This window comes from Tetrao urogallus (genome assembly GCF_951394365.1).
Source record: "Tetrao urogallus genome assembly, chromosome: 16".
Lineage (NCBI taxonomy): Eukaryota > Metazoa > Chordata > Aves > Galliformes > Phasianidae > Tetrao > Tetrao urogallus.
In genome coordinates, this window is record NC_136829.1 from 6,340,801 (window position 1) to 6,365,188 (window position 24,388).

At 40.6% G+C, this 24,388-nt stretch overlaps 2 protein-coding genes across 3 annotated transcripts in view; one reads left to right on the forward strand and one right to left on the reverse strand.

The window, feature by feature from the left end:
• EYA2 (EYA transcriptional coactivator and phosphatase 2) overlaps window positions 1-2,667 on the forward strand; it is a gene marked incomplete at both ends in the record, with an annotated part of 89,672 nt that extends 87,005 nt beyond the window's left edge. For both annotated transcript variants that reach the window (XM_079543414.1, XM_079543415.1), the window contains one exon: window positions 2,587-2,667. In XM_079543414.1, the coding sequence (XP_079399540.1) occupies window positions 2,587-2,667 (81 nt within the window). The remainder of the gene's footprint in view (window positions 1-2,586) is intronic.
• Window positions 2,668-8,894: 6,227 nt separating this feature from the next.
• Window positions 8,895-24,388, reverse strand: part of ZMYND8 (zinc finger MYND-type containing 8) — a gene marked incomplete at both ends in the record, with an annotated part of 51,937 nt that continues 36,443 nt past the window's right edge. Inside the window, 10 exon segments of the mRNA XM_079543502.1 lie at window positions 8,895-8,996; window positions 13,658-13,815; window positions 13,977-14,216; window positions 15,239-15,317; window positions 16,111-16,191; window positions 16,980-17,170; window positions 18,628-19,002; window positions 20,845-21,348; window positions 22,217-22,369; window positions 24,043-24,183. Coding sequence (XP_079399628.1) covers window positions 8,895-8,996; window positions 13,658-13,815; window positions 13,977-14,216; window positions 15,239-15,317; window positions 16,111-16,191; window positions 16,980-17,170; window positions 18,628-19,002; window positions 20,845-21,348; window positions 22,217-22,369; window positions 24,043-24,183 — 2,024 coding nt within the window.

Consider the following 24,388-nt stretch of genomic DNA (forward strand, 5'->3'; position numbering starts at 1 on the left):
CATCTTGGCAGTCAGTGAAATTTTTCAGATAGTTTCTCTATCACATGTTCCAGGAATCATTCTTGCTTAATAAAGATCACTTTAAAACACATGAAAAGGAAAACTCCAGTATGTGGTTTCAGACAAGTAAGTAGAGTTAATTTTTGATCTATAAATGGTTTGGGTTTGGTGATAATAGCCTGCTGCTTCTGACAGCCCAGTGCCATACTTTAAAGGTAGTGGGTCAGTGAACATGACTGCATCAAAGGCTGCTGGGCTCTCTGGTAATATGAAGATGGGGGAAGGTTCAGCAGTCTGGTATAGGCAGGATTTCAAGGACCCTCTTGCTTGTGCCTCCTGGTCTAAGCAGCTCTCCCATTTGCAGAGCACATTCTTTGCTGGGCTGTCACCTCCTGTGATTGATGACAATCATTAGTTAAGGCTTCTACACCTGAGCTTTATCAAAAAAAAGAAGAAAGGGAGGCAGGAGGAGGGCATGCAGAGAGTCTTTGACTGTTCTGCCGACAGCACTGATAATATCTCTTTGGTGAGTCATTTTTCCTCACCTGTCTGATGAGTGATAAATCTGTAAACACTGAACAACAGGATTGGTCAAGAGGCCCAAGTTTTCTTCTCTTTAAAGAACGAAAAATAGATAATTTAATGGATGAGGTTTAATAACAACCATAGGAAGGGAAAGAAGGAGGAAATAATTCTTCCCCTTAATGTGAAATTGCAGATCAGTAGATTCCAATCACTTCAGATGTCTGTGTTTGCTCGCTGTCTCTACCCACACTGATGAATAGCTTGAAGGAAACACTGGTTTACTCACAGGCAACATACCAGAGGGAAACTTGAGTTGCATTTAAACATCAGGGGAGCGTCAGTAGACATGCTGTAAAATAAACATCTGGGAACACTGGAGGTTTTTTTTTTTTTACATTGGTAGGTACACTTGGAAAAGGATTTTCTCCCATCATCAGAATCATCTGTCTAGGAAGGACATGTTCTCTAAAGCTTTTTCAAAGTTTTCTATCCAGAAGTAGTATGATTACAGTGATAAACTCAGAAGCTATTCCCACACTGAGAAGATAACAAGCTTTGCCAGTTAGGCCTTTGTGTACCTTTGCTACTGCATAGTTATTACTGACTGCACAGATAATGGTGCTTTGGGAAGCTATGAAGATCACAACGTTGTTATAAAATCCAAGGGCAAGTAGGAGCTGTGTGCTTTTGACCTAAAGTAAAAATGTTCAAATTGTTTTGGATAAGGAACAAAATACCTCAGACCATAAGCTGACCTAGAAAAATTGAATTTAACATTTAAAAGCAAGGTCTAACTGTTTTGAGGTTCTTGGGATTGAAGCTATTGGTAATGATTACAGAACACTGCTGCCTGAACTATAGTTTCAGAGTAGTACTGGGACTTTACCAGCTTACAGTTTTCATCTTAGATCCTTGTTTCACAATGCTTATGATGCAAGCTTTGTTTTCCTGGAGCATATTCGCAGTTTGCAACAGGTGAATCAAGACATTACAAGGAAGATACAGTGGGTCACAGTTCCCACATTTTGTCCAGATGCCAGGGTGCCAAGTGGCACTGAGTAGACCTTGGAAATTTGTATAGATGACTTTACATTCACAGAATCACAGAATTGTAGGGGTTGGAAGGGACCTCCAGAGATCATCGAGTCCAACCCCCTGCCAAAGCAGGTTCCCTACAGCAGGTCGCACAGGTGGGCATCCAGGCAGGTCTTGAACATCTCCAGAGAAGGAGACTCCACCACCTCCCTGGGCAGCCTGTTCCAGTGCTCCGTCACCTCACTGTACAGAAGTTCTTGCGCATTCATCACCATTAACATGAACTGTAAAACAGGGAGGCAGAAGTAGAAATGATAGTTTTTAAAAATGGGAATTGAAAGACCCTCTTGAGGACAGATTGTCATATAAGCCTATTGCATCTTTTCCCAATGCACTAAATGCACAATTGATGTGAGCAGTCCCTATCTTTCTAGGAAAAGCAGCATGACCTATTGTTCCAGTTAATTTGGAAAAAGAATTAATTGTTAGAAAGCATTTTGACACTATGTTATTATATTTTTGCTTGCATTTCTGTAAGTCTTGATAACTTGATTTTACTTCATTTGACTGCGAAGTGCTGGCAACAGCTTTCACTGGTGACAAATAGGACAACTTTGAGCCTCATGCTATAGGACGGGATTATGATGCTTTCTGGGGAGAGAAAGGTTATTGTATAGCTTGATACTGTAGGCAAACCTCACTAAGTGGCAAGAAAATTGCTTCTAGGAGTACTGAAATTCTAGAAACAGGAAGAAAAAGAGGGTAAATTTAATGGTCTGCTCATACCTGCATCATCTCCCAGTTTGTGGCAGATCTCTTTCTGCATAGTAAAAATGTATCAGCAACAGAAACTTCCTACACCCTTCCCTGCTCTGTGAGTCTCCTTGCCTGTAACACCATGCAGCCTGGTGGCCCAAAGCTCTCTTCCTGAGGGTGCAAACTCGAAGTAAGAAACTTATTTTCATCTCAGAATTAAACAAAACAGAAAACAAACAAACAAAAAAACCTCTTTTGGTTTTGCTCTAGCACAACATGCCATTCTGGAGAATCTCTTGTCATGCTGACCTGGAAGCTCTTCGGCACGCCTTGGAACTTGAATATTTGTAGCAGACCCCAACATCTTAGCACTGTGAGGGCTTCACTCAAACTGTTACATCGGTTCCACCTATTCCTCAGCATTTTCTTGTTAAAAAAATCCCACAGCAACTGCAGTTTTTCTTTTTTTGAAGGAGAACCCTTTCAGTGGAAGCCTCTAAGAACTTGCAGCCAAAGAACATTCTATCGAGTCCTTCCTTTGAACAGAGGAAGAGCTTCAGATAACTCTGGGGATCCTGCAGTTACGTGCTTAAACTGGGTGCATAGAGCTGTAACTGCCCTGTGGCCATCAACGAGAGCCCCCAGAAGCCTTGGGTCTGCTTGTCAGTTTTCTTGCTTTTGAAAGGGGAAGAGGAAACACTCAAGACTGTGAGCGTACTCTGCGCATAATACATCATATCACGTTGGACCTTCTGCAAATGAGAGTGAAACTGTTGATTTTTTGTTCTGTTTGTATTTTTTTTTTAATTTATGAACTAATCTCATTACTCTGGTATTAAGCTCTGTACCTGTGTTTTTAATCTGGCTTTTTGGGGTGGGTGGGTGGGGAAAGTCCTGCCATTCTAAATTAAGAATTCGTTCTTCCAGGACAGTATCTGGAGAAAATCACATTGTGTACATTTATAAAAAGGACACATGGGACTGTTGGTAAGAACCATAGCTGCGTTTTTAAATCTGACATGGATGGTCTGTGGATTGTGCATGTGTCTACATGGTGCCTTATGCTGCCATCTCAGTTTGGGTGAGAAAAAAGTACCCTGTGATGAGTGAAAGGCATTAAATAAAAAAACAAAAAGTTCACATCTGGGGGACTAGATTACCTGCCTTCTTTTCTCTCCAGCCACTTCTCTCCAGCACATCTAGCGGTGCATGGAGTACACACTCCCTGTCTCAAGGCAGAGTTGGACTAGAAGTGCTCTGAGCACAGCCTGCCCTGTCCTGCTTGTTGGTGGGGCAAAGAGTGGCTCTGTCCTCTGAGAGAGAACACAGACATTCAGAACCAACTTGTCTTGCAAAAGAAGATACAGGGTAAACAAATATTGCAGGTGTGCGTATTTATTTTTATGTAAATGAATATATCTGCAAGCAAGCTCCAGCTTTAGGACTTCTGCTGAACTGCACAGTTAATTCCTGCTGTCAGAATATTTCAGCTCTTTGGGTTTGGTTAGGTCTCTGATTCGCATTCAGAACTACTCTCTCTTGCTTGCACCAAACAACCTCAGAAGGATCACAGCCTTATTGGAGCAAGATGCTAGGGGGAGAGAAGCAGAAGTAATACAATCTCCTTACCTATCATGTGAATCGAGATCGAGCATACAGGCATCACACACGTTAAGAGACCTACATGAGTGCTACACAAGTCTGAGTCAAGACTCCTAAGTTCTGCGAACACTTACATCAGGAAGCTGATTGATTGCTAGATCTGAGGGGATTTTGCACAGGACTGAGAGGGAGAATCTCACCTCAGGATTTGGCTCAAAAATTAGCAGCTATGCAGCACCTTTAAAATACATCAGCCACGTTTGTCAGCAACAGGCGCAAACAAAACCATCCTGTAAGTGCATGCTGTGGAGGCATTTGCAAAAAATGCTCTTTAGGCTGAGTACAACACAAAAACAACACAAAGCAAATTACAGGGTGATTTCTCTAGCAAAGCTGTTGCTTGTCTCATTGCCTGCCAAGAGGGAAATCCAGCAGAATTTCTCCCTTGAGCTTTTCCAGCTGCATGAATGTTCCAGGTAGGAAGTTCTATTACAAGTCAAAGGAATCAAACTCAATGGAGAACTGACAAATGCTGGCAAGACAAGCACACCAACAAATAAAGCCTCAGAAACAAATGCCAGGAATGGCAGACCTGTGAGAAAGCAAGACATCAGCTTTTAGCACCCTGTCAATCAGCTAATCGCTCTTGCTTGATATTCCAAATCTAACATCTGCCTTATTTGTGTCAAGAGCACTGATTTTTCCCCCTGGGGCTTCATAGATTTTGCTTTCTGGATGTATTTAGAGATTCTCCAGTCAAACGCTCTTGTTCCTACCTCCAGACTTCTCGGCAGGATTTGCTCTCAGTGCCTGCTGGTGCTCCACTTCCCATTACTGTAACTGAGTTCTCTGTATTTTCCCAGCTAATGATTTTCACTTACCCACAGTTAACAGCTGATCAGGGCCCTGCATGCCAGCATTAGGAGTGCCTGTTTGTCAGGCCGTGCTGCTCCCTGCCAGTGCCAGCAGCAGGTGTTGGTCTCTCTAAAGCAGCAGGATCAAGGTTCACTGTTGCAGAGAATCTGATGGCAGGAAGGTATCTGTAACAGCTTTTTTACACATGAACACACGTGGAAAACACACACACACACACACACACAGGCTTTGCTCAGCATTGTTACCTCCCTGTGAACACATCCGTAACAGCTTTTTACTCACGAAATACACAAGGCCTGAGAGAACACACGCACTTAGCTCAGCATTTTCACCTCTTTCAGTGTGTTTGCACACAAAGTCACAGCATAAAGCTCTTGCTCAGTCACATCATTAACCAGATCTGAAATAACAGAATACAGTTTTGTCACATAACCACAGAACTGCCAAGAAAATTGTTGCAAAAACTACTTCACTGCTGGGGATGGAAGAGCACGTTGTGATTATTTTACCAGTTTCCCGTACTGCATTTTTTCCTTGCAAGATCTCACGTTTAACCACAAGAGGGCAGCTGGGCTTCACCATAAGCCTCCTCTACGCAGCTGAGCAACAAACCCTGGTTTGGTGCAGTCCATCTCAGAACCCTGGAGTCACTGCCATCTTACCCGGCGTGAGCTAAACAGTGCTTAGCATTTCACCATTTTCCTTAGGAGATACGACTGGACGGATGGAGCAATCATAGTGGAGCTGACAGACTGGACAATGAGCAAGCACAAGGGCAGTATAACAATAACTTACAAAAGGAAGGAGAACAGAAATCTCATTGTTTCCAAAATACCTCCAGTGAAGGTGCAGCCGTACGATTGCTTTTAAAAATTACCTTCTATAATTTACACAAAGCAAGAGTAATCATTCAGAATGACTTCGGTGGCATGGCTCCAGGTCTCTGTGTAAAGGACAGCAAAAAAAGCACATTTAGCAGGATGTGAATTAGCCTAGACTGAGCACACCTTGTGAACTGATCCAACGCTGCCAAGGAGGATGAGAGCCTTGGACTCTGGAAGGACCGCTATGGTAAGCTCCATCCAGACCATTTGGGGACTAAAGCACAGCCTCAGAGCATCCTGAATGCTGCATTAGCACATACTTTCTGAACAGTGGAGGACTCCTGGAGCTGCATTAAAGCTAGGAAAATATTGCCACCTCTTGGTAAAGTTTTGGATTCAACTGGCACTGATAACACCAGCATCAGTCTCCCCTTGAGTGAAGGCTCAAGTGTGAATGGAAGATCACAGTACAGAAATTTCTAAGCTCATGCTCTAAGAAAAGATAAATGTTGTCCCCCAAACCAGAGAAACCAGCAGTAATGCACGCACGTGCCTCTTAGGTTATAGCAGAAGATAGAAAACCCGAGGCGCACCCACTGCTTGCAGCTGATGGGTGAAGTTTTCCCAAGATAACACATGACCCCAGAGGCTTCTCATTAGTCACACTGCACCCTGCCCCCAGCAGCTGAAGACCTAAAGATCAGCATCACCCCCTGCAGTCACCACAATCCAAGCGAAGCCCCTGCAGGCTGGATTCTCTCTTCAGTCCAGGACTGAGCAGCAAATCAGGAAGCGTACAATCAGAACAAAGCAACGATCCCAGCCCACGGATTGTTCCCAAGCTCAGCTCCCAAGCAGAAGGGATGCACTCCACAGGACAGAGGTTACTCTATATACAAGTGAGATGGTCGTGGTAATTCAACTTACATTAAAGTAGGAGCCTGTCCTTTACGTTCATATCACATCAGTGTCATCTCCCCCCACGTCCAAGCCAGGAGCATGTACTTCCTTCACTTTTAGTTAAAATCTTCAGGGGAAAATAAATAAACACAAACAAACAAAAAAACCCACAAAACAACAACAAAACAACAACAAACTTCACACCATAACCAGCTGAAATGGGGAAAAGAAATGCAGTCACCAAGATATCTGAGACACCTGGATCTTGGCCTGATAACAACTCGTTGCTGGGATCTGGTCAGCCTCTACTCCAGGTGAAGGAAAAAACAATGCTTATTAAAATTTAAAAAGAAAAAAAAAATCACTGACAGAGGCTCCAGAAAGCACTGCTGTTTCCTATCACTCTTTTTGAATTGTTCATCTCCATTTTTCTTCCAAACACAGCGATGCGTTTCGGTGATAGAGCTCACAAGGTTATTAATCCAGCATTCCAACTACATTTCAAAACATCATTCCGAGCTTCCAATATTTGTGCTTCTCTTTAAACAGTAGCACTGAGAACATTAGCTTCGTCTGCTTTATAAATGCATGCAACAAAGTAACCACAGGAGTAGGAACTTGAAGAGAGCAGGCACAGCTTGATCTTACAAGGAACATTTCGTTCGTTCCCTGTTTCTTCTCCTAAGACACACACAGCAGCCTTGCCCCAGTTCGTGCCCTCTCAGAGGATCACAGCGCTGCTCGCATGGAGCCCCATCTCAGCTCTCAGATACGCTGAACAAGGCTGTGCACACCCATCCTTTCCATCCAGCCCCACTGCAAAGGCAAGTCAGTGTTGCACAACGAGCCTCTTCCACTAACAAAAATCATACGTACAAAACTGCAGACTGAATGCAACTGGAAATCCAGGAACACAGAACGCTTTTCTAAAACTGTTTAATAAAAAGCTGTGCAGTTTCTTGAAACACCGGAGAAACCCAAAGCATACCATGTGCCACCTCTCAGTCACAAAGAAACACGATTTTCAAAAAAGATATTTAAGTTTAATACAAATTTTATACAAAGAAAATGTGAAAAAATACTTCCATATGCTAAAAGCAATTATGCTTCACAAATAAGGCCAGCTAGGCTATTTTTGACACAACTGCAATTCACGAATATTGTTCTCGCCTTTTGCTTCTAATACTTTTCCCCTCTAATACGGGTTCTAGCTGGAGACTGTACAGACCGCATCCTTTTATAAACAATGGGAAAAATCAACATGACTAAAATGTACAACAGAATGTACTGGAATGATATCATACATTAATTTTCTCATATACATACATCACCTTTGCTTTGTTCAATGCTTTCGTTTTACACAACATACAAAATGGTACTACAGTATAAGTGTAACAGACAGCATTTTCAGGGGTTACTTTCTCTCATACTGTTTCATGCTTACATAAAAACATAAATTCCATCATATAAATAATACATGCTCTGGCCCAGCATCAGAAGTCCTTTGCCCATGTTTCCTGATCCATGCTTTTCTCCACCCCTAGCTCTTGTTCCACGTGAAAAGCTTTTCACAGTCCTTTTCAGAGGATTCAAATTAAAAAAAAAAAAAAAAAAAAAAAAAAAAGGAAGAAAATTGAACTGTGAAGAACAGGAAAAAAACCCCTCATCTGTGATATCAACGATAAGAAGCGATGCTGCCCTACCCAACAAGCCGGTGTTACACTTCGCAACTGTTCAGATATCAATCTGAATAAAGTTTTAACTTGTTTCTTGTAAACAATTTTAACAGTCTGGTCACTGTAAAAAACAACGTAAATCTTTATATATCTCAGGTCCGCAGATGGGAAATGCCATAATTGGCCTAATGCAATTAACAGAAAGAAAGATAGCCTTCATCATTTGGTTGAAATTCTACAAGAGTTTCAAAGTGCAGAAATTGTTCCCATCCAAAAGCAAATGGAGTTGTTCAGATCCTTCAGGTTTTATTATTTGATGCATTACTGCCATTTTCCCAGACCAGTTTTCAGCGTTAGCTTGTGATAAGGCTGCTTTAAACCTTTCCTTTCCAACTTCAAACACTCTTTATAAGTTAAAGTCAATACAAATATAAAAAGGAGATGGTACTCTAACTTTAATGACATCCACAAATTGTACATTATTTACAAAAGAGGCAGAGATTTGACACGGATCTTACCTGTCCTCAGCTTTTCTAAGCCAGCGCTAATGCTTTACATTAATGTAGTGTAGTTAATGCTTTGTGCATTTATACAAAGCTTAAGTCTGAACCTTTGGGGTTAATCCAAAGAACTGTGTTTATTTTTCACATTTCTATTAGATTTATATATTCCAACAATTGTATGGACTTCTTGTTAGCAGTTAGACTCTTCGTACTTGGACTGGCATTGTGGTCTGAACATACTGAACTCCAGTTCTCATTGCCACTGTCCCAGCAGAAGGACTTACCACTACAGGAATGGTCTGTGGATTAAAACCAAGAGAAACATATTGTTATGTTAAAGGTCATATCAACATGACCACAGAAATAGAGATTTATTGTCCAGGGAAAATCCAGAACAAGCTCCAATTTTGTGCAAGGATTTATACCTTAATTACCAAAATATTACCAAGGCAGAAAGTAGTATATTACTTTCCTATAGCCAAGAGGGTTTTTTTTTTTCTCTGTAATTATTACTTTATAATTACTGGGACCAGCTGTTCCTATAGGTAACGTGCATGCTCTACCTATGCTTGGAGAATTAGGTTTTCAAAGCTCCTACATCCAGTTACGTATTTTCCCCAAATAAATTCACAGGAAGAGGAAAAAGGGCTAAGAAGATCCTCTGTCATTTGAAAAAGTTCCAACAAATCAACCTGGAGTACAAAAATACCCTTGTTTATAAGCATATCCCTTACATCTTCCCCCCCTCCCCCTCAAAGGAACTCCCCCATGCGTTCAGTCTACACAGAAGAGAACAGATAACATCCATTTAAACAAAAAGGTTCTTAAATTTTTGCACAAATTGATAACAAAAACGTCAGCATTACTGGGAATTGTCTTACACTGCCTGTAAAAATACTAATATAGAATAAACTTTTCACTTCCATCATACAGATTATGATCTATAAATCTTAACAAATGAAGTTTCAGGACATCTCTATGGGTAGAAATGGATTCTACAGATGCAGAGACAAAGGCACAAGAATGTTAAACAATCTGGTCAACGTCACTCTGGAACATCTGGAACATCCGGAAAAGGATTTATTGAATCTTAAGTCTGTATCTTAACCTTCCTACAAAAACGTGAGAAAGCTTAGAAACGTTTATGCCACACAAACTGCAAGTATGTTTTGATACAACGCCAGTGATGGCCAACTGGTGACCCAACAGATGCATCCATTTCAGCTCACAACGTTTTGTGGAAGAGACAAGGAGTGAGAATTTGAGAAATGTGGAAGGGACTCCCAGGACTCCCCCTAAGGTTAGTGTAGGCTTCCAAAGCAAACGTGGAAGAACAACACACAACTTCACTGGAGCCCTATGTTTCCCCCCATAAATTTAAGAAACCACATCAGTGCCTTGATGGTACTCAGGAAAGACTGAGAGTGTCCCTGCTGAGATGGATTACAGCCTAGTGTTGGCCAGCTCCTTCGTGACAAAATCTGTGCCTTCCAGAAGCCTACCGATTCCATTCCCTGGAATGCAAAGATGATGAATTTAAATGTTTACGACATTTCAACCGCAGAAAGAATAAAAACCAAATGTGAAATCAGTTCTCTGAATAAGTTCAAGGTTAAAGTCATTTGATAATGGTTTCAGAGGTGTAAAGAGGGTTCAGTGGAAACGGCACCCAGAAGATACACTGAAAGTTGTGCAGAGGGAGGAAATGCCTAGTGGGAAACAAAGTGCAAACTGAACTCTAAAGAAGCCACTATGTACATCACTGTTAGCACTACAGGTAGGAAAATTAAGGTTGCCACAGCTGTCTTTTACATGTACACACTTACACAAATGAGAAAATTAAGTTTCAGTTATTAGAGTGATCGGGATATGGAATGTGCAAGACTCCTTAAATGCATTAGGATCATTCCCTGAGAGGTCAATCTTCCACCTCTGCCAGCTTTTCACATTTGTACATTTTGCATACATATTAAACATGCATTAAGGTTTAAAATTATTTAAATTGCACGTGCAGTCATTAGAGTACAGAGGTGTCTGTAGCTGTGCAAGGCTAATGCAAATGTGTACAACGTTTCAAACATGCACAAATAAAGGTTGAAACCTTCAGACGTTCCACTTACGCTTCACATTACTCAACACTTTGTATTACAGAAAACTGATGAAGGTTACTGCTGTTATTCTGAATGTTACATGAAACCACCTTATGATCTTAGAACCTCTCAACTATGCACGAGAGAGCCTAACTTCTTTGAAGCTTGCTATTTGATTGCAAACACACAAAGCTTTGTTACGGCAATTCAGTTCAAACGACTTAGGGCCAATCCTGCAAAGGTGCACTGTGCTCTCAGTCGAGACAGACAAACGAGTTGAGTACAAATGCTTAGGAATGTGACAAGTCATGATATCCACTACGAGCAGTGCATTTTTTCTGTCAAATGTGATGGCTATGAAACACTGCAATGTGTGTGGAGGTGCATGCATTCCTGCACACAGGTGTGTGAACGTTGCAGCTGGTGGGGGTGCATGCACATCCGTGTGTGTAAACAAAGCAGAAGGACAGTGACTGAGCTGATTGGGCCTCACAGTCACAACCTCAAAACTGAACTGCTATTATCTAGCTTCAGTCAGAAAATTAACTGAAGTGACCTAAACATGGGCTGCTCAGCTGAGCCGACCGCACGAGACAAGGCATGCGGGTCAGCTACCAGTGCAGCATCAGCAATTTTCTTTTTGGTAAGAGGTCAGCTCAGGTGCCACGCTGACAGTGAAGCGAACACTGCAGAACATGAATGAATATCACACTGAAAGAATGTGATATTATGGTATGCAAAATAAAGAAAACAAACCTCACTGCCGTCCCATCTCCAGTGACTGATAAAAGGGCATTCAAGTGTCCTTGGTTAAGTTTTCAATGGAAAAAAACAGGTCTGAATTCAATGCTATTTCTCAATTTCACGCTAGTGTGCAAGACTGCATGGGAGATACACTACTGATGAATGCATACTTTTCTTTCATAGTTACTGAGATGTCATGGAAATATCAAGCATAGCTCAGAACTCATTGAATCTCTTTAGGATACCATAGACAAAAAAGATATTTAAAAGATATTTTAAATGAATTCTATATATTTACATTGATGTTGTGTTCAAGTATATACACGAAACAGAAATAACTAACACAATAATGTAAAATGGAAGTCTGACTATCCTCAGTGCCTTAGCTGTTCTTAAGGAGGGCTCCTGAATCCTTGTAACAATCAGTGATGAAATGGAAGGGTGGAATGTTGCACAGCAAAATAGGACATTTTGCACTGCAAACTGAAACTACACCAGTGAATTCATATCTTAATTAGAACAGCAAATGGAGACAACCCCCCAGAAATACTGTGCAATTTCAATGCCAGGAACAGCACTACTGCAGACTTCAAATGATGACATCGTACTTACAATTGAGGGTTGAGTAGTTGGAATATAGGTGTTGCTCTGCGGTACCTGGACCAGTTTTATAGGCTGGTTGCTTGTCACACCTGTTGCTATCTGCAGAGACAGCACAGGCAACCTCAGTAAAAGTCTCAGCTTTTACATGAATTCCACCTAGTCATTACTATTACTGTATGAAATTTATGTTGGATGTTTTGTTTGTGCTAAAAATTTGTGTCTTAATGAATTCACAGGTTAATTCTTTGTTTATAAAACAAAATTCAAATTATGAACATGATCAATGTACACAGCATGATGTTTCAGGTAGAATACCTACGTGAAAGCAATTCCAGATTAGTATAACTGGAATATTCCCTGGCCAAAGTTTTAGGCAATTGATTTTCTCTGATCCCCTTTTCTCCCAGTAGTACAAAGGTCACACTGCCACAGACAATACATACGAGCTTCAACTGAGCCAAAGAAGTTCAAAGAACTTCCCCCCAGAATCCAGGTGGGACAGCACATCCTTTACCCCTTCTTTTAATCTGTTTCCCAAGTTACTCCCTTAAATGACATGTCAAGCCCAGAGATCTAACACCAGACAGTAGCAAAAGTGTCAAGAAATGAACACAGCTCTCTATTATACTATGCTTCCCAATTCTAGAAGAACTATCTCAATGAGACATCATGCTGGAATCACAATACTACAAAATTAGTTTGCTTTAATATTTTAAAATACAACAAGGCTCCTACTGATGTAGAGGATCAAGTAAAGGGTCTGAAGGGTAAGCCCCCCATAAAATTTTTCATTTAACAAATCTTGCATGGGCAGAAGAAAAATGGTGCTGAAATTGCTAATAGTCAAGCCCTACCTATAAAGCAGAATCTTCTCTATAAACATTTTCTATATATGCAATGTTAAGTCCCTTTTATTGGAGCGTTTGCTCATCCTTGCCTACTGAATACTATCAGAGTAGATGATATGGAGGATTTCAGAATTGTACACTGCTTCGTTAACTGTAGATCCAGGTGGATTGCTGTATCAGTGTTATGGAACATTGTGGTACCCTAGTGGCAGTCTGTTGTGATAAAGTAAGTTGATTTGAATGCAGGTCTTGAGCTTGGCCTCTGAACCCCCAGGTAAGAAGGGCTTGGAAGTGCTGCAGTCAGTATTGCTTATCAGAAGGCAACTTGTATCGAAAGATCCAGACCAGAAGCTACACTGATGGGTCCTGGAGAGAGAGAAAGAGAGAGGTCCAGTCCCCCTTGGCTGGAAGGATGAGTCAAGCCAACACAAGGTCTTATTGGGAATGAGTGCAGGGGAAAGGGTATTCCCAGAGGACAGAAGGAGATTTTTCCCAAGATGACAGGGGGGAAAAAAAAAAACAAACAAAGAGCCACAACTCTCTTACTCCCCAAATCACACATTTTGAAATATGCAAACGGCCATAAATTCCCAGCTGATCCAGGGGGGCCTTTAGGGGTAGGTTTCAGAGGACTCTAGTTTTGAAGTGGTTTGCAGTGACCACAGCAATACTCACTGTAACGCTTTCTTTGCTTTTATCAGTTGAAACGTCCTTTTCCTTGGGGGTGCTGGCTGTTTCCGTGGGCGTAGGCTGCACACTTGAACTGGGCTGGGATGATTTATTTAATGTTTCTGTGTTAATTTCAGTATCGGCTTCTTGCTGTGTTGCAGTAGCTAAAGAAAAAGAAGAAAGCAGAGCCACTACTCTTGTGCACCAGTCTTCAATCTTAACAGGCATATCTGCATACGTGCAAATGAAGAACACTGAATCTCTGTGTGTTACATCCAGCCCAGTTCCCCTTAGCTGTGAAACATGCAACCCAGAGCAAGATTACCTGACTGCGTGCAAGATTTCATATGCTCAGGCCAGTGAGCTTGTTGGCAGGGATAGTCACAGTAGCTAGTGTTCCAACAGCAATAAAAAATGGCCTCTTTCTTGCAGTTGGCACACCACTGCTTCTTTTTAGTTTCATCCACTGCTTGCTGCTTTTCCATTTCCAGCTGCTTCTTCACTTCAGCAATCAAGCGATCCCGTTCTTGTTCTAGACTCTGACGCATTTCAGCCATTGTCAGTTCTACTCAAAATACAAAGATAAATAAATTTTGCCTCTCCATGAAATGAAAGCTAATAAAATATTTCCTAAACTTAGGTGTATCTGCTTCACATCCACTCAGCAAATGACAGTCTTCCAACCTCTCTAAGTTTAAAGAGGCTGCTTATTACCACACTCCATGATGCTGGGCACAGAGGTGAAAATGACTGGCCTGCAGCAATCCAGCTCTTCTTTCTTCCCTTTTAAAAAAAAATGGCAGTTGTGTTTTCCCTTTTGCAGTCTATCAGAACTTCACTGCCACAATTTCTCTATGATACAGGCAGAGGCTTAGCAACTTAATCTACCAGTTTCCTCAGTACCTCCAGAAGCACCTCACCAGGTCCCCTGAGCACCATCAGGTATTTCAGAAGGTCTCAAATCTGGGTAATGCCCTACATTCTCCCAGTTCCTGCTTTTGGATTCTGTGAGTATCCTACCTGCTAACTTCCTTCGGTCAACTACGTGGGTAACCTTGTCATAAAACAACATTAATTTAAGTAGGATTTTCCCATTGTGTGAACCCATGCTGGAAACAACCAATAACTGCACTGCCTTTCAAAGTGTTTTTCAGCAACTCCAAGAATAACCTTCTATGTAACTTCATCAGGAAACGAAGACAGACCAACAGGCCTGTAGTTACCAGGGTCTTCTTTTTTACCCTTCTTGAAAATTGGAGCAACATTTGCCAGCTACATACTTCATTAGTATGAAGTAATCAGCATAAAATATCTCCTAAAGAGATTATCCAGTGCTGCATTTAAAAAAAAAACCAAACAGTTACATTCAATCAAAAATCTCTGTAGCCTGGATTTCTTTCAGAGGACTGAAACCTGTTGCTTACTATGCACACATAAAAGTCATCTGTGTACGGATTGAAATGGTACCCACTGATACTGGCAGCACATTCTACAGTGTTCTACCCTTCATGTGGACAATCTCTGGTAGCTAACATGAAGACAATGCATGCTACAAGCATTTAGATTTTGTATTTGCCATTTTCATACCAAGATTATGCTTCATTTCTGAGAGTTCCTGCTGATGTAACCACTGAAGCTTTTCTATCTCAATCCTCAAACGTCGAATCTGGATATTACAAACAAATACTGAAATGTTAATATTTAGTAGTGATGACAGAGTACAGTATATAGCACAACTATATACAAAAATGCAAGGCTCTAACAAAGAGCTTCATCATCACTTACATTAAGGCTCCTTTTCAATAACATGGGCAATAGGTATTCTATTTTCTTGGTAGGTTTTCCTATCATAAAAAGTGCAAGATCGTTTGAAAACAAAACCCACTTCAATTAAACTTGGTCTTCCATCTAGAATTAGTTAGGTCTCCAATTTCTCCAACCACAACAAAAATCTGTTTCTCAGTTTTGCTTGTATTTGTTTGCGTGCCACTTGATTGATTCTTTTATTTCAACGCACCCAGACTTACAAAAGTGGGTTTTTCATTCACTAGGAACACCACTGCTCTAAACTGCAGCTTCCTTCTTATGTTTAATACAAACAAACAAAAGATTTCACACTTAACTCTGAGCTTTCTCTTGCTCACGTTTCACATTCATTCATAGTTTACTTTGTTTAATCTGGTTTTGCCAGCTTTAAAGAAAACACTTTAAAGACACCAAGTACTACCTTGACAGTGAATGCAACATTTAGCAGGAAGACACTTTTATTGGTGCTCTGTAGTAAAAACAGTGACAATATGACCAGCAAACTAAAAAAGAAGTATTACATCTATGGTCATAATCATGTAACTCTTATGCAGTATGTGATTGCATTATGATAGCATGTGGTATCTTTATGCATAAAACACTCTTTTACAACTTGTGAAGGTGAAGCAGACTTCTCTCCATCTTGCACTAACCTCAGCTATTGTACTTCCAGTGGTATTTTTTGAAAGATCGTTGTATATTTCAGTCATTGTTCCTTTGATGGCATCCATCATCTGAAAGACAAATAAAAGTCTTAGATACCTATTTTTAACAGATAACCACTTTAACTTCATTTCAGCCACTCCAATGTGAGCCTGTATTGCTATTAGTGTCTATGTGCATATATACATGCTTATCTGAATCTCCTTTTGAAGTACTGTTTTAGAAGGTACAAGAAAGCACTTTCTACCACGATTCTGTTGTTTTCAAGTGCTTTTAATGTCTGCATACTTATTTATAGTACTCTCTTTTTTGTTTGTCTTAATTCAAAGACCTAAGAGAATATACCAAAAGCTGATCTCCCTCACTCCACCATCTCCTTTATAACATTACAAGTACTGCATCATCTGTTTAACAACTAAGCTTCAGTTATAATACTTGAATGCACACTTAGGACAAGTTACAATCTGATGAAGCTTTGCAGAGTTTTAAAACAGTTGCATCTGAGTGTGTTTCACTGAATGCACATGATGATTATTAGTGCTTACTGTAAATATATGGTGAGGAGATACCGAAAATTGTCCAAAGCGCAATGCAACGTGACCAAAAGAAGTGATGGGGAAATACGGGCGAGACAAAGTGTGAGTGCCTGGGCAGCCTCGAGCAGGCCGTGCTTAGCCTCTGGCTTAGAATGACAGCATTCAGCTGCTTCTACAACAATAGCTCAGATCCCAGCAGTCTGACTGCTTCTACCTACTGCTTGTTACTTTCTAAATAAGACTTTTTATTTCAGAATTTGAAATTTTAAAAAACTTTAAAATTCATCACAAAAATAAGTTTAAGATCTTTTTCAAGGACTTACTTTGCTAGTGTATTTAGCAATGTCTGCAGCCACGTCAGCCGAGGCTGTTGCGATTGGCAAGTCTGTATTAACTGAGGAAGAAAGTGTATTTGCAGATCCAGAACTTGTAACCATAGAAATAGGTTGAGTACTTGTAACCAAAGTTATAGTTGATGTGGAAGTGCTCTGGGTGATCTCTTTCTGCTGCACAGCTACGGAAAGAACACACAGCAGACCATTAATCACAAGTAATTATGAAGATGAATAGGTAACTCCTAACTTTAATGTTTATTAAATGTGCACCTCAACAATCTCAAGATTTTTCTTACCTATACAAAGGTGCCATTTATCAAATTGATTGTACAGTGACCAGCCACTGAACTCACATATAATTATACAGCTTCAAGACAAGATAGCAAAGAACTTCAAAACGTGCAAGTTTAGACTGGTCAGTGCAAAAGTCTCCCTCTTGGGGAGATCATCGTTCTTCCCATTCTGGGACTTTCCCATCCCATCTCCTAACCTCTCCACTTGGACAGCCCCCAGCTAGCACCACAGGTACGAGCACAAGCCTGTCTTGAACATTTTCACTTGCCACCATCTGAAAGTACATTACTGACTTTGTTTCTTTAGAAACAAGATTTAGTGAGCTACTTTTGAAGAGAGCTTTAGTAAGAATTTTAGTTGTACTTCCTGGTGTTATTTGCATTCGTTTGCTATTAGTGCTACTAATTATTGTTAGTTCTGTGTTGCGACATGTTTAATGTAATACATCCAGCCCAAACTCAGCCTGTGGTTGGAGAGCAAGGAATGTAATGCAAGGTCAACTCATTAAAGCAAAGAATTTATTTATAGAATTAACTCAAGTGGGATGAAAGTCAGTAAACAGGAAGGCTTTGTCAAACGTGCTCAATATTTCAAATAATCTTAAAACAGTTGGTAATTCAAAAATAAGAGTACAAATCAAAACATGAAGAGCTTCACCTTTCCATCCCTAATGACTTACCTGCCTTAGTTTTCAATTTAATTTTAACAATTCACTTTGTAAAGATCTCAGTTGATGGTATCCTCTAAAGGCTGAAATATTACTGAAATAAAACAGTTCTTAAATTTAACTTTGTACTATTTAACATCAATTCAGTATATAAGAAAATCTGTATATTCTAGAGCGTTTTCATCTGATATTTCTAGCATATCATATGACAGAACATTGTTACAATGCACTCAATAGTAAAAATGTTGATTTAACCTGTGGGGGGGAAAAAAAAAGCCTGTACAAATCAGCTTCTTGGCAGATAAAATTGGATCTAGATTGTAGATGTTGAGGTAACAATGGTAATCATGCAACTGAAACAGAATTAACGATTTCATCATGTAAAGCAGAAAATAATCAGTTTAGTCTTTCAAAACTGATGGCTAAGAATGGCAAAGATATTTTACAGATACACACACAAATGGTTTGTCATTCAAATAAGGAGACATGACTAAATACACACCAGAAAGAGCAGGTATGGTGAGTTGCTGTATTTCATAGTCATTTATAAAAGAACCACCACACTTTGAGATTTTGTTTATATGGAAGAAATTCCTGGTTAGGCAGCCTGGGAGCACTGACATCACTACTGGGGGATTATGGCATCACGGGCACATTGAGTTAGAAAGTGTATACCTTTAACTGCTTGTCTTGTCTGATATCTTGTCCCTTGAGAGGATTGAGGCTGCTGTGACTGAGACTGCTGGTTCTGCTGCTGTTGCTGCTGTCTCTGCACCTTCTGCATGTGCCATTTCTGAGAAGATGTCTGAAATTTATTGGAAGAATTCCACACTACTCGCTGCACAGCAGGGGCAGTTTCCTTAGGCAGCAGAGGCCGCTGCTTTTTCACAGGGCTTCCAGTGGCTGCAGATGGAGCACTAACAGTAGAAGTAGCACTAGTAGTTGCAGTCACACCAGCTGGTGGAGTCTGGGACGCAGAGCGGGTGAGAACTGGGGTTTCTGGCAGGGGCTGGGTGCTTGCACTGGAAGAAGGTGGAGTTTTACCTACAACTAAACAAAATTTATTGTCAACTTTTCACCACCACATCTGATCCATAATTTCACATCAAATTTTGAAGAGTCACGTGCACCTTCCAGAACAGAAATTGTCACGGAATTAGAACAGAATCATAGATCCATCACAGTCGGAAAAGATCTTCACGATCACCAGGTCCGACCGCCAACCCAACCTACTGTGTTCCATCACCAGTGAAGTGATGGAACTCCAGTGGACTCCACCACTTCCCCAGGAATCCCATTTCAATGCCTGACCACTCCCCCACCCACGATTAAATTCTTTCTTACATCCAATCTGAATCTCCACTGCTGAAAATGAGACTGTTTCCTTGGGTCCTATGGAGTGAGAAAAGAGACTGACACCTTCCTCATTGCAATTTCCTTTCAGGTAATGGCAGAGAGCCACCTCCTCCTTCCTAGATGAAACAATCCCAGTTCCCTCAGCCACTCCTCATAACTCCCGTTTTCTGTGTTGTTTCCCCTTACCAGTGCTGTTGTTTTTCTCTGCACACACTTGAACAACTCAAAATCCTCCTCATAGTGGGGGGTCCCAAAGCCAAACACAATGTTCAGGGCATGGTCTCATCAATACAAGGGGACCACTAAGTCCCTTGCCCTGCTGGCCATACGAGTTCTCATGCAGCCCAGGATGCCACTGGCCCTCACCAGTATCACCTGGGCACGCTGCTGGCTCATGTGCAGCCAGCTGTCAGCCAGCATCGTCAGGTCCTTTTCTGCCTGGCACCTTTCCAGGCATTTCTCCCCATGCCTGTACCACCGTGTGGAGCTGTTGTAACCCAAGTGCAGCACCTGACATTTAGACTTGTTGAATGTCATGGGCTTGGCCCATCAGTCCGGCCCATCGGGATCCTTCTGCAGAGCCTTCCCACTCTCAAGCAGACCCACCTGATGTGGTATGGTCCACAACTTACTGGTGATTGATCGTCAGCTGGACTGAGCTTCCCCCACCAGGCCTCTCTGACCCCAGCCAGCCAGCTCTTCACCCAGCAAACTGCACCTCCCTAGGACACAAGCAGCCAGCTTCTCTGGGACAGTACTGGGGAAGGCAGTGTCAAGCACTTTACTAAAACCTAAGTGAACAACATCCACAGCCCTTCCCTCAGTTACCAAGCAGCCATCATGTCACAGACATAAACCATGTTAATCAAGTCTTTCATAACCCATCCTGGCTGCTTGTAAACAAAAAGACTTCTCTGGAAGAACAAGAAGTTACCATTTGTTAAGATGTTTCTAGGTTACCACTTACACCTGTCATCCCAGAGCTTATAGATGACTGTTCCGTGTATCCCATTCTCTTGCTATACAGCCTGACAGTGAAACATTAGCATTGATCAAGGAACTGTCTTCACTGGGGTGATAATCCTCCTCCCCTTAAGGTTTAGAGCTCTTTCTCCCTCTTGCAAAAGCAAAAAAGCTTCCATCCTCCTTAAAGCATTTAATTGGAACTCATGCAATTTGTACCTCTGAAAAATTCTAGTGCTTATACAGCTGCGGTTTTGGGACATCCATGGAAATGTATTTATGTTTGACTGGTGGCTGAAGCAGAACCAAATTCCTAAATTTGTGACAGAACAAATGTGCGTTCATAATTTTATGTTGCTGAAAGTAATTTCAATGAAATAATTTTTTTTTTTAAACTGAATCCAGAAATTATAGAACTGAAAATATCGCTTACTCATCAAGAATGAAAAATCATTCACAAACATTGTTCTAGTACATGTATTTTTACCATCTTAAATGCAAAAATAGAGCTTACAGCTTTGGCTTGAACAACAGTGCAATGATAAAGGACAAATAATAAGAATTTCATCCTACCATCTTGTTTAGGAGGAGGCTCTTTTGACTCTTTCTTGTTTTTCCGTCCTTCACGCCCGCAGTGATCATCGCCCAGATCGATGACAAGTTCGCTCTCAGAATCAGAGTCCAGTCCCAGATGCACTGTTGGAGAGTCCGTTTCATCTTTACCTTTCAGTTTTTCTTTTGCAGGATGTTGCAAACTTTTTCCCTTTTCAGAAAACTCTTTTTCAGTGTCTGTAATTGCCTTTTCTTTGACTGGGTCATCTGCTTTCTCCACTTCTGGACTTGTGCTTTTAAGTTCTTCCTTATCTTCATTCTGTGCTGGGGGCTTAGGTTTTTTTTTCAAGCTTAATGATTCTTTGTCACTTCTTGTACCTTCCTTATCCTCTCCATCTTCTTGATCATTCTTAGATTTCTGATCCTCATCGCTATATTCACTGTCACTAGTGTCAGATTTTTCAGAATCTTCAGAGTCACTGTGTTCTACTGCAGTATAAACAGCTTCAGATATTTCATTTATTCCTAAATGTGGGGAGGAAAGTACAGTCCATGCTAATATCAGACTGGCTGGTATTACCAAAGAGAAAAGAAAAAAACCAAAACCCCAAACCCGGCCCTTTGTAGAACAAAATAGAGAGGTACCACTACCTTAGCTGTCAATCCTTAAGCTATAAGCATCTCTCTTACAGCCCTATCGCAGTATCACGAGTGAGAATTACCTTCCATACTCCTAATTCTTATTTTTATTTGATTCAACAGCCCTCCTTTCACACTATTTTTTCACTACCTGCAAGCTATAGCTCTGTTCAACGTTGGGCCAACACTGGCAAATACTAACAGGAATGATTAGTAACTACAAGAAACCACCTTAAAATTAGTATCACTATTCAATTGACCACAGTTATTTCTATGCATAGTTGAAGAATCAGTTTCAGACTGCATAACTTTTGTAAGGAGAATCTGTACTTTTCTAATTTTCAATTAACTGCTGGATTGTTAATGCTTTTCAACAGTAGGGAGTGCCCTCGTCACTGGATATACACATCTGTGCAGCAAACATAAAAGTAAAGCACAGATCTTTGGTTTTTCAGTGTACAAAGCAAATAGTAAGATTATAGTTCTGCCAAACCATCTACGTCAGAATGGTGCAAAAACAGATCACAAGACGAAAGCTTTTTGGCAAAAATCAGACATGTCAGCTTTTGCCAGAGTTTAAGTTAGACGTGTTCAGTTCTATTTGCCTCTAAGAGCTCAAATAGCCTCTACTCCTGTTTTAATGAAAAAAATTAAAGTTTCAATATTTGAAAATGCTTTTTTTATTTTTAGACTCCAACTCAACATTTTCTCAAATTCATCCTCCAGGCTTCCACTGCATTCTTGGGATACTCACCAAGTTGTGCTTTACAACTCTCTATTGTCTTGTCAAGATTAAGCTGGAACCTACTACGTATCTGTCGTTTTGGTGAAATGAGTGGCACAGGAGTGGACTGCTGTTGGACTGACTCACTCAGCTCTTTCAGATCCATCTCAGCTTTGCTTCGATCTAGAAAAGAAATTAAAAAAAAATTTTACAAAAAGAAGAATGTGCATGTGAGGCAAACCTTACTGAGTAACAGTGCAGACAATCTGAAGTGTGAAAAACAGAGACAAGAGACACTACAACACCTCCCCAGGGCATCCTGAATCTTAACATGGAAGTAGTCTCACAATCCAAATTTATCTGCCCAGCCCACGAGGGGGGTCTCACTGAGAAGATCTGAGTTTCCAATTTGCCTTGTTGACACTGCAGAAAGAAAACAGAGCCAGAGGGCAGGCAAACCCCCTGAGGAGAAATCTTCAAATTCTCATCTCTAAAGTCTTTACTGTTTCTTATCATCCATCTTAAGAATTTCATTCCTTACCGCATGAAAGTTTTCTGTCTTTTCTGTCTCCATTTCACAAGGACAGGCCTTGTACCACATATATTTTTCCAAGCAATCTGTGTGTAGCTTGGTCATTCACACTTCCACTTTTCACTTTAGCCAGTCTACCAGCAACAACTGATGGCTCCTTTTCACTATTTCCCCTTCCTCCTTGCTGAACTGGAGGATCACAGCCCTTCTAGTACTCTGCATAAGGTACAAGTTTTTGTTTTGCATATTTTCACTTTTGCTTTTTAGGGGAATCCCTTTTCACACTGCGCTTGAAAATAAGACACCACAAGTCATGTCTGAAATCCACGGGTTTTGTAGATGGAATCATGTTTAGTGCAGATGCCACTTTCATTTCTAGCATCAAACAGCATATTTAGGAAAAGAAATCTCCCTAAAGCTGAATAAATGATTGATACTCTACCAGAAAGCACAGTAGCTGTTCTTTTACAGTATTGCTCACGGGCCATAACATTGCTTTTTCAGTTCTACCCCATTTATTCCAAATGTTTTATGTTCAAGCTAATGCCTCCCATCCATGGCTCAAACAGTTCCCATATGATGTTTCTTTTTGTGTTTGGTTTTTTTTATAATGCATTGTTACATCTGATAAAAAAGACAAACAGCTGTGGTGCAGCACAAGTAATTCCATGGTTATATCACAAGCACAGACTAACACTGAAAAGTATGGTATACCTAAAAGAATGCAGAACTTGATCTCAGCCTTCCTGAAGTATTTGGTGAAGACCAGGAAAAACTCTGTCACTCCATGTAACATCAAGTGGACGGAAAATATAACCAGAACTGAATCAGAATATCCGTAGAAGCAAAACATGATTGGGGAAATTGATTTACATCTGTTTGGCTTTCAGAACTGCCTTACCAAAGCAGTACCTTCCTAATTCATCTCTTAATCTCAGTATCTCCCTTGATACAGATGGTCAGTGAAGAAGAGACATGAAATTTGCAAGACCACAAGACAAGTGAAAACTTCATCAGCAGTTCATGTAATTATAAGCTTTGCAAACTTACCTACTGTTTAGAAACACTTATTTGTACAATTCAGCTATGAAATCACCCATTAAAAACTTATTTTGATCAAAAAGAAGAAAAAGCAACAGGAACTTTCAATTCCACTTACAAAACATCAAACAACTTATTTGATGAAACAACAATTACACAAAGCCACACTTAAAGTTCTTTGTTCATTTAAATCTACCTAGAAGTAAGTTTGTTCACGTTATTTTGGCAGCCCCATGATTTATCCAGCTATAACATACTGGGACTTCTGAAAGTCAACACTAACCAAGATTCAGATTCAGAATGCTTCCTGGAGTGGCAGTTCTTTCTTGCTTAGCAGAAATTGGCGTTGACGCTTGAGGAGAGAAGGGTTTGGGACTGCCTGACAAGCTCCCTGCTTGACCTGTTCTCGTTGGTGCAGGGGAAGCTGAAAAAAGTACAAAATTAATAAGGATGGATTTAATAATAAATCACAGTAAAGCCATATTTGCTGCGCCAAAACAGCTTTTCAACTTATAAAAGCAGAGAAAAGGTTTTTGTTTAATCATTTAAATATTATTCTATACCTCCACTGCTAACTTTCAAATACCCTTAGACTTTAGTTTAATAAAAGAAGAAATCGTAAAGAAAAA